We start from the raw sequence: 19,491 nt of genomic DNA, 5'->3' as shown, positions 1-19,491 counted from the left end.
TGTCAGAGTCTGATACAAACATACTGATCGAAACCAAAGCACTTTTATCCAAAACATTCTTTCCCACCAAATATTGGACCAAAATATTCTTTATTTCTTGCTTCGTTAAAGAAGCTTTTGCCTCAGAAGGAATCATATCTTCTTTTAAAATCAGCCTAACTGTTCCTGTCTAGGATTTGAAAGAAAAATCTCCACTTTCGATGATACTGTAAAAAGCTTGCTGATTTCACTAAAGATTTCTAAAATGTGATGTAATACTTGGGATTTTAAAATTCCGAAACTAAGGGGATTTAAATTTCAAAAACAGTTTTCTGAAATATTTTAGCCAAAATTCGTATCCTGGACGAGCCCCAATTTTCTGCTACGAGCCTGTGCTCTTAAAAATGGTAACAGAAAAGAGTGAAGACAAACTTTGTAAAATTGAACAAATAATGTATTTCCCTAGAATACAAAGTGAAAAAAGGAGAAAAAAGAACTTATGGTTTTAAGAATTAAATCAAAAAATAATCCAAGGATTAAACACAAGTCTTATCAATGAAAAGTCCTCAGTGAATTACAGTTCACATCCCGATGAAAACCCAAAATGGAAGGCTATGACGTCTGTAATAGTCAGCGTTGTACTGATGTGTCAACAGTCTGTTGTTGAATCACAGAAAATACTATACCAGTTTTTGAATTCTGTATAAATTCCAGTAAATATCTGTCTAAGAATTATCAGAGCACTTTTGAATTTCACGAGAAAACAATCACTTGAATTCAATAATTTGAAGAAAATAAAAACTCAGCCCAAACTGGACATAACATAACACAACTTGACGTATCAAGTGTTTTAAAGCCCAACTGATACAATTCTTATCATAACATCAGTTATAAGACTAACTAAAATGGAGGTCAATAGTTCAGCCTTCTGGAAAAAATAGAAGCTTGTTACATGATATCCATCAGGTAGTCCACGTATGACCTTGACTCAACTTAATCATTATCGCTCTGACATGGACAATACATTTTTTTTAAATTGTTTACTAAAACTATCACTAGTTTTGAAATAAGGTCAGCAACTAGACACAATGTTTCTATTATTAGTTGTTTACATCGAAAATAAACAAAATATAAAAAATAAAAAATCAGTGAGGTCAAACAGAACTGAACTTTATTCTGGGCAATATCAAATCCAGTAAACAATATTACATTATAATAGCATGTAATGGAATCAATTTTGTTTTTACAACTAACAGAAAAACAATTAAATTAAATATACGTTATGTTATAGCAGCCGTTAATCGAACTGACACAGGATGGAGAAACAAATCCAAGTAAATCGAAGGAAATTTTCCTTTAAAAACGTATATTAAGAATGAAAATCTATATTTGTTTGGCGATAATATAAATAAATATTTCACCGGTAGAGTGGACACATTTTGTATTGTCACTCATGGCTTCGCATGAGCCTAATATTCATGAAATTTGTGTTTAACAATTTCACACATAAACTAAATCTATAATTTGTATTACATTAACTCTGAGTTAGGCTTGAACATACCCTGTGATTACCTTTTGGAACATGGCTTCATACCACAATTAGGGCCCAGGGTGGTCATAGGGCGGTTGCCTTTTCAGATCATTGACATCTCACGTTTGTCCGCGTGGGTTTGAGTCTTTGGCTCGGCCAAAGTAGTTATGCGAAAAAGCTTGCCAGTCGCTTCTCGTGGGTCGGTGTTTCTGCTTGTGATTCTCCCGGGTTCTTCCTCCACCAAATAGTCTGGCCGCCATGTATATCATATTAAGTGCCGAAAATGGCGTCAAACCCGTCACGGCAACAACATACTACAATTACCACCCCCCCCCCCATGAGCTTTACCAAAACTAGGAACATATTTAATAAATAGTGCTTTGTTTGCATTGACTTATTCGGCAAAGTTACTTAGTTTAATGATTATGAAAAGGTCGACCCGAAACTTATGAAATTTTATAGAAAGTGTAATTAGCTTGTTGTTTAATGGAAACATTAGTACATGCATGTGAAATGTCCTGTTGTTTGGGTCATGCAGACATCAGTTTGTTTACATAGTAAATACACCTATGATGAAATCTTAACTGTAGTAAGGTGAGTAGCAATGATAAAAATAGCATGATCTTAAATGCTTATGCATAAAAAAGGAGAAATAATTGGGGTCTGGGGCCAGATTCACAAACAAACAAGTGCGTAAAGTGGGTTTCAAATGATATGCCATTTTGGAATACGTGTTTATGCATATCTGCTAGAGATGTAATATCTAAGAATGGAGATACTTGGTGGTGCCAGTTTGTTGTCATAGCAGTGAATTCTGAACAAATAATATATAAGGTCCACACTTGTTTTGTATGAGAGACGGTGTTATCAAAACAAAGAACTCTAATCTTGTATAGGAACCATATTGTTTGTATGAGACAGCGGTATCATAACAGTGAACTTTAATCATGTCTATACTTGTTATCATAACAGTGATCTCTAATCATGTCTATACTTGTTATCATAACAGTGAACTCTAATCATGTCTATACTTGTTATCATAACAGTGATCTCTAATCATGTATATACTTGTTATCAACAGTGATCTCTAATCATGTCTATACTTGTTATCATAACAGTGATCTCTAATCATGTATATACTTGTTATCAACAGTGATCTCTAATCATGTCTATACTTGTTATCATAACAGTGATCTCTAATCATGTCTATACTTGTTATCATAACAGTGAACTCTAATCATGTCTATATTTGTTATCATAACAGTGATCTCTAATCATGTATATACTTGTTATCAACAGTGATCTCTAATCATGCTTAAGGTTCATCTTGTTTGTATGACACACATTGTCATAGAAAATGTTTCAAAATAGTGAATATTTGCAAAAGAGGGGTTGTGCTAGTGTTGGTTCAGTGTAAAAATTATCTGTTTTAACACTAATTAACTTACTTACCTTAATAAAATCTCGCATGCATACTTTCTGCATAAATCATTGGTAAGTTTTTGTTTGTCTCTGTAATAAAGGACTATTACCATTTTACTGCAATCTCTCATTGTCCCACGGAAAAACCCCACCCCCGAAGAGAAACATCGTGCATCATGAACAGTTTTGGTGGTCATAATGCAAAGGAATTTTTTGTTATTTTGCTTATGATGTCATTTCAAATAATAATTATTACAGCTGATTATGTGGTTACACATATCGATCTAGTAATGCAATACTCATTTGATATTTTGAAGATTATGAAATTGTTCAGGATGATTTCCATACTGCCAACACCTGTGACCTTAACATCTGACCTCAACTAGGCTCGTAAGCCTCTATCGCTGACGCATATGATCACCTTGTGCAGATCATGCTGGCCTGAGTTACCTGTATAGTACTTGATCTAAGTAAAGGTACACTATACCGTGATGGCAGCAGAAAACAGCGAGGGGAGAACCTTTTATGACTACATTGTGATCGGATGTGGTGGAATAGGAAGTGGTGCCCTGTATTGGCTTTCAAAAAGGGCGAAAGGAGGTAATTTTCTTCTTTTCTATTTGGTAACCATAAACATGAATTTTGAATATGTTGATAAAATCTGCCATTCGTATGTTCCACACTAGCACTCTCTCTTCCCCTTTATATATTTCGTTCCTTCTGCCCTTCTTTCATTTTTGTTTCCGTCTTTCTGTCCATTTTCATTTTTTTCGTGCTCTTTCCAAATCAGTTTATCTACGTACTTTATTAACATTTTGCCTGTCTACAGTTTTCTTTATTCTTCTCCAATCTTACATAGGCTTATTTATTTTTGTTTGCCTCTTGCCTTCTGTTATTTCCTTTTCTTTTTTTCTTTCTCGTAATTCCTTATTTTTATATTCTAGAACTTACGTTTTAATCGGAACCATACAGCCATTGTTCTCTGTTAATGTGCTGTTAAACACATACATACATACATACATACATACATACATACATACATACATACATACATACATGCTGCATGCATGCATACATACATACATACATACGTGCAGACACATAGACACACAATTTGTTCTACTTCTTTAAATAGAAATGCTATTGATACATTTAAATGTCGTCAATCCAAAGCAGTCTTCGTGTAACAAAATGTACAAACCCTAATTGTACATACATATATGATTGCCATGATGGATATATTTTATTGCATTAAAGGTGTGCTCGGTTTGGAACAGTTCAAATTGGGTCATGACAATGGCGGTTCACAAGATCATTCCCGAATCATGTAAGAATCTCCTTCAATATCTGACTTTGTAATTTATTACGATATGTAACTGCACAGTGTACCATCATATTTCGTTGCAAATTCACTTTGTATTATTTGAGAAGAATCTGGATATAATCAAATTCAATTTATATCGTTGGTATTACAGGTAATCTGATACAAAACCCCGTATTCTGACAGCCTTTGGAGTACGGACTTTCAGCTTCAGCTCAAATTAACAAATTAATATATGGTACATGGAGTTAACCTGTGTTATTCATATTTAACGTAAAAAGGTGACCAATAATCTTTAAATCCTGAAAGTTCTATAGTTTAAAAGAAGGTTCAAGAAACTTTGATATCAAGCTTCAGTTTCTCGTACTAAAGCTTGGAGCCCGTGCTTTCAAATAAAGACTTCCATGTCACTGACATTTGACCACTAAGTAAAATATGGCAGCTGTAAAGGTCATAATCGCGCGCGCGAGCCTCTGTGTGTGTGTGTGTGTTTGTGTGTGTGTGTGTGTGTGTGTGTGTGTAAATTCATCTGAGAATCTTAATTTTTTTGCAGACGCCTAACTTACCATGACCCCATGTACACCAAGCTGACACCTGACACCTATACTTGGTAAGTGGTAGAATTGAACATGGCAAAAAATTAAAACTGCTTGTAGTATGTAAAGAGAAAGTGCAGTAGATGTCTTCTTCTTTTGCATAGCAAATGTAAATCAATATAAATTGTTGCGATTTTTGTTTCTACCCAATAACGTCCCGTGTGATCATAAGACAAACGACAAACGAACTTTCCATATAAAAAAACACCGTCTCTCATACAAAACAAGTGTTCCGAGCCATATGTTCCCATATAATGTAATTTACGAAAACCGCAAAGATTTAGAATGTCTGTTTAGATCTTGTAAAGGAAATTTCCACAGTATTATGGCGTGATTCTATTCATCTATCACTCAGTGGCAAACGTTAGATCGTCTCAGAATTTATTTCTTCCTTTCACTTGAATATATTGCTATATTTTTTACATTGTACTAGCATTAAAATAAGCATCATGTACTAGCATTAAAATAAGCATCATGATGTGCAATTTAGAATGACTACTTATTCAATATTCATAAAATGCCAACTTATTCAATATTCACAAAATGCCAACTCATCCAATAATCACAATGCCAACTCACTCAATATTCACAGAATTTAAGTGCCATACATATTAGATAACAGGATCGTTCGTTCCAAATTCACATTTGTAATGCACATGTATGCAGTATTTATACTGTTGAATGCCATGCAGTTGGGAGGAGGTTGAGAGGGAATCTGGTCTGAAGGTGCTCTACAAGACTGGAAGTTTGCAGGTCGCCAGAAAAGGAGAGATGGATGACTTGATTAAAAAGTATGCAGACTCCATGAAGAAGGAAAACATAGAGTGAGTCATATTTTTATAACAACCGTATTACCTCGCATCTTTCTGCGTTGATCATAAAGATTCGATGTGTTATTAGATGGCGCTTTTGCTTCTCTCAAAACGCTACAAGAAAGTGTCGTAGTTAATCTTCCAGAGGTAGCGAAATTTTGCCACATTATTGTTGATTTTTTAAAATCGAAAATGAACCCCAAAACGATACTGACGATAACGTAGAACTAGGCTTCTTTCATCGTCGAATAATTTCGCTTCATCCGAGGGGACTTGAAACCGGCGCACGTTTAGAGCTGGTCTCGTCTCTATAACATCTCGAACAATGTACCTTAAGCATGCCATCGTGCCAGGAACCAACAGCTGCTTTTTTGGTGTGAACTTTGGACGATATGGCGGCTAAAAAGAAACATAAGAGGGTTCCGTAAAGTTTTTCAATCAAATATTTTAGAAAAGTGACATGTTTTTGTCTTATGCTAATGATTTTTTTCGAGACATCACATAGTATTTATATTATAGAACAATTAACCTCCATCAGCTTATAACAGCCCTTCAAAAATAGCCTCTAGATCACAAGCATCACCCTAATGAGCAATATTTACATCTGTTTTTAGCATTCGAGGGTGTCGCTTATATGAGTGTCTTGAGACGCAAGGAATAAAATCGTGACAATCAAGAATAGGTTCTTCACATTTACGTAATATCCTGACGTCACCAACGAAATAATAAATTGAAGTAAACAATTTCTTTAAAGAATTTACCAATCAAAATTATTAAAATAGTTGTTCTTATAAATAAAATCATAAATAACAAAAAACAAGCAAAATGGAACGAAAGGTTGGGAGAAAGGTCCAACAGATATTATACTCGATAGAAGTTTTCGCCGTATGATAATAATAAGCAACTCAGGAGTGTCTAATGATATTAATAAGCAGCTCAAGAGTGCCGAATGATATAAATAAGCAGCTCAAAAGTGCCAAATGATATTAATAAGCAACTCAAGAGTGCCGAATGATGTTAATGAGCAACTAAAAAGAGCCGAATGATATTAATAAGCAACTCGAGAGTGGTCGAATGTCAATTTAAATGCAAGTATTCGATCAAAGTGCTTATAAATCAAAGGACAAGTGGTGTAGTGTTATTTTAAATGGAGGATGACTAAATGTCATTATATAGATATGTATTCGGAATTCTTGAATTTTCTTTATCCTTGTTTTATAGCTATGAGTGGCTGACCGGTTCCCAACTTCGCCAACGCTTCCCCCAGTTCACCACGGATGACAGATATATAGCACTGTACCAGAAGGATGGGGGTCTGGTGGATGCTGCTCTCTGTAACGCTGTACATACCCAGCTAGCGCGTGGGAATGGGGCAACCATCATTGAAAACTGCCCTGTCACGCGTCTTGAGAAAGACCAACAGGGCAATATTTGTGTAAGTATGCATTAAAGCCATTTACCCGAAATCTAAAGACTTGTGTAAAAATAATTAAAATGTTTTACCCAGAATATTCATTTTAACAACGTGTTTTATATTTACTTCCATGATTTGGTGCTTATCATATTTTTTTGGTCCCAAAGCGACTTCCAGTTAATGCAAAAAATGTTATCGAACACCATCCTGGTTCATCCTTGATAAAAATAACACTATCCCTTTGGTAACTGAAAGATTCCAAATCTTAATTTAAAAAAAAAATATAACTTAAGTCAGTTGATGAGCATGTGACACGATTCCTATATTACTATAGTATTCTCACATCATCCCGATTTATTGTACCCCCTCCCCAATCGATTTTAAAAACGAAAATCATCAAAGATATAAAATACACAAAACTTAGTCATTCCAGTCATTGATTTATAATTTCTAACCTGACTGTTCACAAGGGATACATAACACTGTCGACTTATTGGCATTTCAAAGCAAACCGAAGTTCTCGATATAAACACATAGACAGACTGACACTGTCCTTTGATAGTTTCTAGAACAGTCTATTTCAGGAGAAACTGTGTTGTCTGCTTCCAATATTTGCAATATCTTGTTTTAATACTTCGGAAAGAAGTTAAAGAAAGAAATGAACACATGTATATATGTAACAAAATTAACTTCAAAATTTACGGAATTATTGAGATTAACAAAGACAGCGAACTACGTAAACATGGTTGCTTGAAGAGATAGACTCGCCCAACCGAATATGTCGACGGTGTTACTAAAGGAAATCCTGTTTGATTAGAAACACCAAAAAGAGTTGAAAGGGTTTGAGACCCCTGACGACAATTGGGTTGGAACTTATAAATCGGTGAATCTGTGCACTTTTATATCCTTCATGCCTTTTGATTTTAAAATCGGTAGCGGGGCACAAACAAATGGAGGGTGTGCGAATAATATCATAACTGAATGGATGGTATGTGGATAACTGAGCTCTCAATAAATTCGAGAATGTTTGCCCAAAAGCTCATATTCAACACGACGAATAAACGTTTGTTTCATAACAAACACTTCATAGATATCGAACTTGCTCATGTCCATAACTTGAAAGTCGTCTTGTCAGGGATTTTATCAATAGTGCGCGATTGGATTAATCTGAAATCTATTTGGATTTTGTGTGAATTACAATCGTTTCGCGCAGTAGAGGGGTCACTATAAGCGACTAACACCTTTTTCTGCAGGATATACAATAGTTGGAAAAAGAAGTTCCTTTAGATGAATTGTTTAAATGTTAATGTTTTTTTTTATTACTATCGAAGGTTCATACCACGAAGGGCAAATTTTACTGCCGCAAAGTTATAGTTACATCAGGGGCTTGGATCAACCAAGTACTATCATCAACTGGTGTTCATGTGCCAGTCTACGTCACACAGGAACAAGTGACGTATCATGCCACTCCACATATGAAAGACTTCACCAAGGACAAGTATGTTTTGTGTCTCATTTTGTAGAAATTTAGGCACTATTAACCTATAAATCTATGTATCGAAGTAACCGCGTGATTTCCGGAACTTCAAATATTACAGAAAGGACAAATTTGTGCCTATATATATATATATATATATATATATATATATATATATATATATATATATATATATATATATATATATATATATATATATATATATATATATATATATACGTTGTCTGACGTATATTATGATAAATAATCTTCGAAGATTCAATATCTCCTTACAAGCAGGGACAAGTGAAAATTTTAGATAAAACAAATGCTGGTGAATATTCATATAGTATCAGCTGTTCACAAATATTAAAGATATAATAATAAACGGGAAGCAATCATAAGTTCCAAAATTATTTCCTTCAGGCTCTATATTTTCACAAAACAGACTTAAATTCTATCTTGACAAGTCTTCCCTTTAAATATAATGGCTCATCATCAAAAATAAACAATGGATTGTCTGATTAATGTTGGCATAATAATACTCAACACGATTGTCTATATATGGTTTCATTTGCAATTCTCGTTGCTTTTTTAAAATCATTATTTTAAATTGTCGTCAGGTACCCTATTTGGTTCTTCCATGACCCCAAGTATGACTTTTATATGATGCCCATCAATAACAACTCTGGACCGAAGATAGGAATCGATGCCGCAGGTCCAGTTGTTACTGCTCACACTAGAACCTTTGAACCAGATCCCGTCCGTGAAAAAGCTTGTGAAGAACTGTACAAAGAAGTGGTACCCAAGGTAGATACATAATGTGGAATTGTCAACTCCTGTTCCAAACCTGTACATAATACTCTTGCGATGTGCACATAACGGGCTCAGATTTGTTTGTGAAACAATTGCATTTAAATGAACGTCTTCACTTGAGACCTTTGATTTGGTGTAACTAATTCGGACAGAATTATTAAGTCAGACAGGTTCGTTTAAATTGACTCTTAAGCCCACAATCAAAATATGTCGGCAAAAGTCCTACCTGAATTCTTTTGAGATACGATTTATAGTTGGAGTATGTAATTTATTGCAAGAATCTACACGTACATATTCAAAGCAAGACAATAAGTGGGGAAGAGACAATGAACTTGCTTCTAACTAGACAGAGAGACATAGATACTCGATTTATAAATATATAAATATATATATATATATATATATATATATATATATATATATATATATATATATATATATATATATATATATATATGGACAGTTGATACATTGTTAAATTAATTATATAATTAATTGATAGATGGGGAGACCTACGATTGCTGCACCTAATTTATAATCAATCAGTATAGACCTTTCCAATGAACGGTATATTCGTGTGTCTAATCATTATATATATATATATATATATATATATATATATATATATATATATATATATATATATATATATATATATATATATATATTCCCTTACCTGCAGGCGCTTGGTCCCAAGTTGTATACCAAAACTTGTCTGTACGATATCACTCCGGATCGGAACTTCGTTGTGGACACCTGTGACAAGTATGGATGGAAGAATCTGATTGTGTGCTGCGGCGCAGGACATGCCTTCAAGTAAGACCACATTATGAAGTACTGCCATTCTAAACTTCTAAATTAATACAGAGAAAAAGTTTTTTCAATTTTTGTTATTATTAGACATTTAAGATCTATGAAACGTTAGTACAAAATATACGTGATCTTTCCTTTTTGTGGTATATATATTAACTGCAATAAATTGACTACGAATAGTGCAAAACTAGGATCTAATTAGGCTGAGCGTTTTCGACTCGTAACGAGTCTTTTTCAAAGACAAATACAAAACATAGACAAGACAGTCAAATAAAACAGAAAAAACCGTTGTGTTTGCAAACATTTACATGACTATGTCTTGTTGCGGATGCATATATATATATATATATATATATATATATAGAGAGAGAGAGAGAGAGAGAGAGAGAGAGAGAAACAGACAGACAGAGACAGAGCTGTGTGTGTGTGTGTGTTCTGTGTGTGTGTGCGTCAAGTTCTTGATAGGTTGTTGTGGAAGAATCTGGTTCATCACTAGTGTGGTATTCAGCTTATAAGTAACTCAGTAATATAAATAGTTTCATGTAAAGCATCCCTTGGCATATTAATTCGCGCCTCCTTACGATTGGTCCTTTATAATTAAACACATCAGTATCATACAGTCTGCTGTATATTTTGATCTGTACTTCATGAATGAATGCCATCTGATTCATAAGGAATATTCATTTTTAAAAGATAGCAGGAAATATATATATGGTTCTATGCGTCAGTGCTGATGATTGATTGATTTTATTGGAAGGTTTGCCAGCCTACTTGGGAAGATTTTGAGCGAGATAGCAATTGATGGCCAGACGCAGTATGATATTTCCCACTTCAATATCGACCGCAAGGCTTTAACAGATCCAAACTACGAGCCCATTTTCTACTATGGCACCGACAAGAAAGCGTTTGACAAGACGACCCATCAGAAGGCAAAGCTGTAAAACACGAACACACCGTGTCTAAGACACAGACGCACAGTAGGAACATATGCATCTAAGTTTGGGGATTGTATAAACACACAGTAAAGACATATATCTAAGTTCAGAGATTGTATAGACGTACATTATGGATACATAACAAGGATTATGGTTTATTTTCCCATCCAGCTGATTCATAGGATCTGTTTTCGAGATGGCGCCAGTATTGATATATCAGCAGTCAAAATTATTTCCATGTGCAAAAAAAAATGTGTTTTCAAAATATATTGTAATGAATTTAAACTTGTGATTAAAAATCAAGACCTAATTTGTGCCTTTTGATTTCCGAAAAAGATTTTAAAATTTAGCTGCGTATATCCATCATGCAGGAAGTTCTGTTTTGTTAAAGCTTTTCTTGAGGTAGGTCCTTGTTTATGCATGTATAAAGATGGGTGTTGCAACAACAAAAAGTGTGTACGAGTCTGTTATTAATCATGTGACATTTAGTTTTACCCTGATGACCTTGTGTTGCACAGCAATCTCGGAGTATCTTTACAGAGACGTAAGAAAAAAAGCTTGAAAATCAAGAAAAATCATGCTTCCTTAACCCATTCAGCACGCGAGTTACTGAAAAGTCTCCGCTCCTGTGGCCCAGTGGTTAGAGCGTCCGCCTCGGATGCGGGAGGTCGTGGGTTCGATCCCCGGACGAGTCATACTTAAGACTTACAAAAATGGTACTAACAGCTTTCTCGCTTGGCGCTTAGCATTACGAGATTATTGTTAGGACTGGTCGGCCTGGTGTCAGGATAATGTGACTGGGTGGGATACCAAGCTACATGTCTGCGACATGATGCTCCAGTGCTAGACATCACTAAAAACTGCCACACTGCAGACATCGTAGGAATATGACTGAAAAAGTGTTAAAGCTACGTTAAAAATCCAAATCACACACACACCGAAAAGTTAGATTTTTCCGCGTCATCTGCTCCCTTGATTTTTTTTTTTCGTTTTCTGCCTGATTCCAGGTCGATGAAGACTTTCGTCGATAAAATACAGATTCCACATCTGCTTTTGTAACAGAGAATCGCAGTGATGTTTTAATAATGTACAATATATACTTTACAAAATATACTTTACAATATATACCTTACAATATATACTTTACAGTATCTCTCCCTTTCTGCCATTGAATCTCGTACTGAACTTTGTTTAGACCACGCTGTTTGGAATAGCTGAGATTTTCTCGTAGAATACATGTTCGGTACATCTTGTGTGCAGAGAAGGATAATGCGTATTTAGCGATAGAAATGTCTTTATTTTCATATATAAATTTCTTTTATCATGATCAGTCTCGTCTGACACGTTCCACAGTATTTTTCATTACGGAAACAAATCTTTTCTTGTTATGCTATGTTCGATTATGGTTTTGTAAATGAATAGTATATAAAGTTCAATTTTCAACACAACCATTGGCATCGTTCATAGAACCAAATTTATAGACTAGTGGTGTTTGATTTTGGTAGTGCTAATGGGTCAATCGCTAAATAAGAACTACCGAAGAGTAATAATATATAATAACTGACTGTTCCCAAACACGTTTACTGGTCTTATATCTGGATACTTCGCGTGTCACACATCCCGATGCATTGTGTTGCCAGTCATTTAAGATGCGGGTTAAACGTCGGTTTGTATATTACTGATTACGGCCCACGGTCACAACAAATTTGACCTATACCGAACGTGGGTTTAACTCAACTAATTAATCACCGGACTTTTATTTTCTTTCTTATTGTGTTGGCAACAAAATTACAATGAATTCTCGGTTCGGATTCAGAGTCAAATCAAAATCCTTACGTTTAATTTGTCAGTGCTTGGTCGTCAGCCAATAAGATCTCAGAAACTTGATTTAAAACGGAGTATGAGGAAAAAATTGTAATCTGTTGAACGTAATCGTAGCATGTTTAAATGTTTACCAGTCTTTGATACGCATACAGTTTGTTGTTGAGTTATGCACGAATCATAATCACAAGCCTTTCCAGGCTTCGCTTAATTTCTTCAGTTATAAGGAACACAATTATTATTTCATCTAATGCCCTGCGTATTGAATAGTGGATGTCGTACAGTGACAAATGATCCCTATAAACGACGGAAGGATCATATTTGAACTTGAAGTCAGTAAATGTCAGTAACCAGGCTGCGTGCTGCAATCATTGATTTTAGATAAATATCTGTAAAATATCTGAAAAATTAAGATTGGTTTAAAAAGCTTTCCATACCGTGATCCAAACAGCTTTCTTTCCGCATTATGACGTCTTTTCGTGATTCTATACTTTAACGAATTATAAATACTTGTCCCACTTTTATTTATAAAAAAAATATTTACACGAAAGTTTTAGCGAAGTTCGATTTTTAGCACTAAACTTGAAAGGGGTGGGAATATGGGTTTATAATATTCATCTTCGATTTTTATTGCAGCGTCTCAGCTGGAAATAGATGTTGAACTTTATTTCAACCTAGAAAGTGTAAGATATTTTTGTTTTTCCCGGTTGAAAATAGCATTGAAAGAGATTAGTGAAGCCAAAATAAAACGCTTCAACAGTTAAATTTAGAACGTGATATTAACAGGTGTCAATCTTGAAGCACGCGCTCAAAAACCGCTATAAGATCTGGGCTGACCAAGCATTAGTGTATTGCCATTTTTTAAAAATACATTTGTTTATTTTAACAATACTATATCCTGTAAGACACGAGTTAAATTACATTAACAATGTCGTGATCATTAGCTATACCGTTTGTATGTTTCCGAGTTTCAAACTGGACGTACTATAATTTTTATAAAGGTATTATCCAAGATCATGTATTTTATCAGGAGTTTAAATAGTTACATGTGACTAAATTTTGAGATGTAAAGAAAGAAAGCAGTTTTCGGAGTTTATATTTTTTTATTTAAGGGGCTAAAGTAGTCGTAAAAGTAGGTTCAGTGGCCAAATTCATCGAGACATTTCAATCGACAACCATGGCAAGATTTCAATCTGATGAGTATAATATCTTGTCTTCATCATACAGACAAATATTTGTTACATAAATGAATGACAGACAAACAACACTTCGATCAATAATTGAAAAAGATTTTTAGCAAGGTGGAATTACGGATATTATATACACGATATTCAAAGATATCTAGATTGCTGAGAGGTATGGAATCCCGTCACGAGGAGTCTTCTTTTGTCTTTAATTAGGCGAAATAATCTTTCGCAGTTAGTTGATAAATTTAAAATCTATACTATGCTACTTCCCAAGTTGTTGTTCATGCCGTTAGTATGTCTAATGTAAAATGACCATATCAATCTGCAACGTGTCGGTCCGCTTGATAAAGTTTAACACACGCTATAAACGACGAAGCTCTTTAAGTTGTTTTGGTTGTTTAAAAATTTTCTGATCAGAGATTGCTTATTTTGATGTAGTTATTTTTAATACGGTAATGGAAGCACCGCTACTGTGGTAATCACGTCCAGAAAAAATGTCTCATTCTAGTAATCACGGCAGGACTAAAAATGTATCTCGTTCTAATAATCACATCCAGACTAATTGTGTATAGCGTTCTAGTATTCACATCCGAACTAATTAGGTATCTCATTCTAGTAATCACGACAGTACTTAATATATCTCGCTCTAGTAATCACATCAGGACTAATTTGATATCTCATTCTAGTAATCACTACATGACTAATTATATCTCTTTCTAGTAATTACGTACGAACTAATTAGGTATCTCTGACCACCATCCTGGGGCCCCAAGTGGCCGAGTGGTCTAAAGCGCTCTCCGTTACGGATCACTGCCATCTCACCTCTGTCTGTATGGGTTCGAGTCTCGGAATAGGCCAATGTGGGTATGTGAGAAAGCTTGCTAGTAGCTTCTCGAGGGTCGGTGGCTCTTTCCGGGGATTTCCCGGGTTCTTCCTCCACCATTAATACTGGCCGCCATGTATAGCCTAACGTGTGCTGAAAAATGGCGTTAAACCCTACAACAACGACGACCACCATCCTCACCACCTGAAATGAATATAATTAAAATATACTTAAGTAACACAATTTTTTTCAATACATGTTGAATAAAAAATCATTCTCTATCTCTCTCATGCACATACCTGAGGAAGATTCTATAAAAAAAAATTGGGTGGATTTCTTAAAAATAATTTAGTCTCCCATGAACAACTAATAAAAACCAGTCACAACTATTCTAAAACGATTATATTAAAGAAACTCTTAAGTAAAAGAAAGGACTCTTTTTAGGTTTGGAAACTTGAATCGTATATTGCTTATAATCTGAGACTGATTCGTTCCTGTGTACGTGGCATGCCACATCAAAAGGAAGATATAAACTGTAAATAGGTTATCAGTTTATATCGGAACGTGTCTTTTCTAATGTTCTGCGTCGATTCAGCCTATCTAGAGTGTATTTCAGGCAAAAAAAGAAGTGGTAATACAAATACTGTATTCTCCTGGCATTCATTTTAATAGCAATTTGTTCTCTTCTGCGTAAAATTAAATAAATTATACGAAACCGAGAGAATATTTTGTGAAATGCGTACAGAACCGTTATATGCTAGCCATGCACATGGTAATAATTTTGTTTTTAATTATTAGAGAACAGAATTTGTGGAATATCAGTGTTCTGTGCGACATAAAAGACAGTCAAATATCAATAATCCGGCTCCTTTGTATAAGATACTATTTTACAAAATGGACACTTGTGTCGAAGATCCTTACGAAAGCCAACATCATCAACGGCCAAAACTTAAGCCCGAAAATGGACTTTCAAGTGTATACATAACTGAACATTGGTCCATCATGCCCATACAATTGCTTACGGAAAACAGAAATCGTATAACTTTATGCCGAAATATAAGTGGTTAGACTGGCGCCAGTTCGGGAGACTTTCCTTGTATTATAAAAATGACTAGTTAACATCAGGGCCGGCCCTAGGGCAAGGCGAACGAGGCAACCGCCTTGGGCGCCGCGATACTCCGCAATGCATTATTTTGGGGTTGGGGCCCAGCGCTCATCGCTTGCTGCCTTTGGCACTGCTCGCTGTCTTGGGCCCCGTACATCCTCGAGCCGGGCCTGGTTGGCGTGTTTAGTTTATATTATTCCATTCGTCCTTGGTTTGATATGTAGTGTCTCATATTGGCAGTACCAGATATGTTATCATACTTTTATCAGTCAGTTCATGTCCTCGTCAAAGCTGGTTCATTCCAGTTTATTCCACCAAAGACAAGGCATTGACCCTTGAAAATTTCGTACAGTTTGCTACTGGGCTAGAATGTAACAGATTTGATGCGTTAGCATTGTATTACCTAACGGTGATACAAATAAGGTCATGTTTACATTGGTTTAGGTTATCTTATTTTCATGAACTTTAAGAAGGAGATGGAGAAAGGTCACCACCACTTGGGTAAACAAATATACTTGTAGTGGACTGTGTTTTATTCTTTCAATCAAAACTTACTTATAACCGTGTCGAAATTATACAAGAAGATATGTTCTGTAATAATAACAGTGCTTTCAATATGAAGTTGAAAACAGGTCGAATACCAAGACCTGGTTTCACTAAACTAATGACATGTTTTCCCTCATATTCTGACCATCGTTATTATTCCTTCGTGAGTATTATTCTTATTACTTCTTGAGTATTATTCTTATTACTTCTTGAATATTATTCTTATTACTTCGTGAGTATTATTCTTATTACTTCGTGAGTATTATTCTTATTACTTCGTGAGTATCATTCTTATTACTTCGTGAGTATTATTCTTATTACTTCGTGAGTATCATTCTTATTACTTCGTGTGTATTATTCTTATTACTTCGTGACTATTATTCTTATTACTTCGTGAGTATCATTCTTATTACTTACTTATTACTTAGTGAATATCACTCTTATTCCTTAGTGAGAATCAATCCTATTACTTCTTGAGTATTATTCTTGTTCCTTCGTGAGTATTATTCTTATTACTTCGTGAGTATCATTCTTATTACTTCTTGAGTACCATTCTTGTTCCTTCATGAGTATCACCCTTATTGATTCGTGAGTATCACTTTTATTACTTCTTGAATACGGCTAATGTGGGTATGTGAGAAAGGTTGTCGGTAGCTTCTCGTGGGTCGGTGGTTCTTTCCAGGGTTTTCCCGGGTTATTCCTCCACCATTAATACTGGCCGCCATGTATAGCCTATCTTGGGCTGAAAATTGGCGTTAAACCCCATTACAGCAACAACAACAACTTCAATACAACTATTAGTTCGTGAGTATCAATCTTATTACGTTGTGTCTATCAATATTATTACTTCGTGAGTATCATCCTTATTGATTCGTGTGTATTACACTTATTTCTTCGTGAGTAGCATTCTTGTTACTTCGTGAGTATCATTCTTATTATTTTCTATCATTCGTATTAGCGAATATCATTCTTATTACTTCGTGGGCAACAGTGAAGTTTTCACGAAACATACAACCGGATTAATTGTCGGTAAGCGCAACACCTTATAATCACCTAAAACGAGTCATGGTTCTGAGTTAAACTTTGTGGATTTCCTCATATATAAGTAATTTCCTACCTATTTCATTTCAAGAATAAAAAGATTCGGTGTGTATAAATGTAAAACTTACAATGCTACCTCTACCTCTGACCACAACAGTAACTTTAGAAATTTAGTGAAATCTAGGTCAAGCTATGTCGTCACTAGTCTCTCTGAGTACAAACTGGACAAAGACTCCAATATTTGAAACTATACTCACAGTTGGTGTGTGTGTGAAATTTGTAGAGTGCGTGTGCATAGTGAACAACATTAAAAACTCACTATAGTTAGATGTTTGACGACAGCTAAGTATATGAACGTTATAGTTATGTACGCAATTCCATTCAATTGCCTTCCCAAGGGACACACCACAGTAGTCGACTCAGGCTGAACCCATAGAATGATTCAAACAAGTACTTTTTTGTCTCAAAATACAAAATCATTTATGGCTGTGTTTATTTCTATCATAAGTATGCAATAGGTCCACCGAGATCTGAAGACATATATGATTACGTTAATGCGTAAATAGTTATACCAACAAAACACGGATTGGTCTTGAAAAAAGGGGATTATGTTTCTGAGCGTGCATCTGCTGCATAGTGTGATCTCTATTCAGGTTTAGACATGCGCACCCCTGACAAATAGTGTGCTTGTGTCGACAGTTTATGCCATGCTATTTTTTTCAATATTGTAACTCATTCAGTTTTAAATTACTTGAAAAGTATTTTGTACTTTAAAAGGGGTGAATTAGTATTTGCAAAACACACATACCCCTACTCCGTCCCAGGCTCTATCCTACCCAGCTTCAAACTGTACGCCACACAAGTAATATCCAAATATAATAGACACTACATGCCAACTTTAGCTGCAAATATTAACTTATCTTTCCCATACGCATTCAGTGTATATATGGTTAAAGGCAGTGAATCTAACGTTTTTTATGTTATGTCACAGAGGGGGCTAAATCCGTATGGTAGGGAAAGCTGGGAATCTCACGTTTTCAAGTTATGTCACAGGGAGCTAATTCGGTATGGTAGGGATAGTACCCAATGCCAATTTCAGTTCCAAGCATATGTTTCGTCATTGCAAGCTAATTTATTGTATACATCGTTAAAAGGTGGGAATATCAATAGTTTCTAAGTTACTGCCACAACTTTATATCACCTTCCTGTCCCCCTCCTCTCCTACCTCACCGGTGAATGACACACAGGCTTTAATTCTAAATCCCATCTGCATCTGACATTTGTTGACACATATGGTTCTGTAAATTCACATACAGTAATTATCGGACACGTTGGTCTTATAACTTGTGAGTTGTTTTAAGTATATGATAAACCAGACCCGGCCCCAGGGTCTGTATTAAACTTCCAAAACAGCTGTGAAATTAGTCGAAAGACGAACCACAGACGTGATACAAGGTTTCAAGCTCCTATTTTAATTGCGTGTGAGAAATTGCGAGACATTTTGCAATGCTTGCACGCAGGGACGCGTGGGACTACGTAATCCCCAACTTTTTTTTGACAAGCGCATGAACATGGACAATAATGTGTTCAGCCTACATCCTCCATTGAAAACAATATTGACCCGTCTATGCTTGAAAAAAGTGAGGTATAAGCTATCTATACATGCATGTAAATCATTCTAGCTCAATAATAATCAGTATTTTTTGAAGAGGGGGGCCCTAGGAATAGATTACGAAACATCTTGATTACCGGGAAGCTTCCTTTCCAACGTTGAGATAAATTTTTGACATATATATTCACGATGCTTCTTGCAAACTATTAATATATTACTATATGTAGACAATTATGTGAG

At 35.2% G+C, this 19,491-nt stretch overlaps 1 protein-coding gene across 1 annotated transcript; it reads left to right on the top strand.

The window, feature by feature from the left end:
- The first annotated feature begins 3,329 nt into the window (after positions 1-3,329).
- LOC149788570 (uncharacterized) lies at positions 3,330-11,426 on the top strand. Its single transcript, XM_089974613.1, has 9 exons — positions 3,330-3,532; positions 4,190-4,259; positions 4,807-4,863; positions 5,542-5,673; positions 6,883-7,096; positions 8,407-8,573; positions 9,176-9,362; positions 10,051-10,184; positions 10,939-11,426. Exons 1-9 carry the CDS (start codon positions 3,424-3,426, stop codon positions 11,120-11,122), a joined length of 1,254 nt encoding a protein of 417 aa, XP_089830739.1. The 5' UTR covers positions 3,330-3,423; the 3' UTR covers positions 11,123-11,426.
- The last annotated feature ends 8,065 nt before the right edge of the window (positions 11,427-19,491 follow it).

Source organism: Sinohyriopsis cumingii, chromosome 11, assembly GCF_028554795.1.
Source record: "Sinohyriopsis cumingii isolate HCF-2022 chromosome 11, ASM2855479v2, whole genome shotgun sequence".
Classification (NCBI taxonomy): domain Eukaryota; kingdom Metazoa; phylum Mollusca; class Bivalvia; order Unionida; family Unionidae; genus Sinohyriopsis; species Sinohyriopsis cumingii.
This window is presented reverse-complemented; position numbering and strand designations above follow the sequence as displayed.

Bases quoted from the DNA above. Each gene is read 5' to 3' on its own strand.
- LOC149788570 (XM_089974613.1), top strand. From the start codon at position 3,424: ATGGCAGCAGAAAACAGCGAGGGGAGAACCTTTTATGACTACATTGTG. The intron at 3,533-4,189 runs GTAATTTTCTTC...ATTGCATTAAAG, and splicing joins TTCAAAAAGGGCGAAAGGAG to GTGTGCTCGGTTTGGAACAG. The intron at 10,185-10,938 runs GTAAGACCACAT...TTTTATTGGAAG, and splicing joins GGCGCAGGACATGCCTTCAA to GTTTGCCAGCCTACTTGGGA.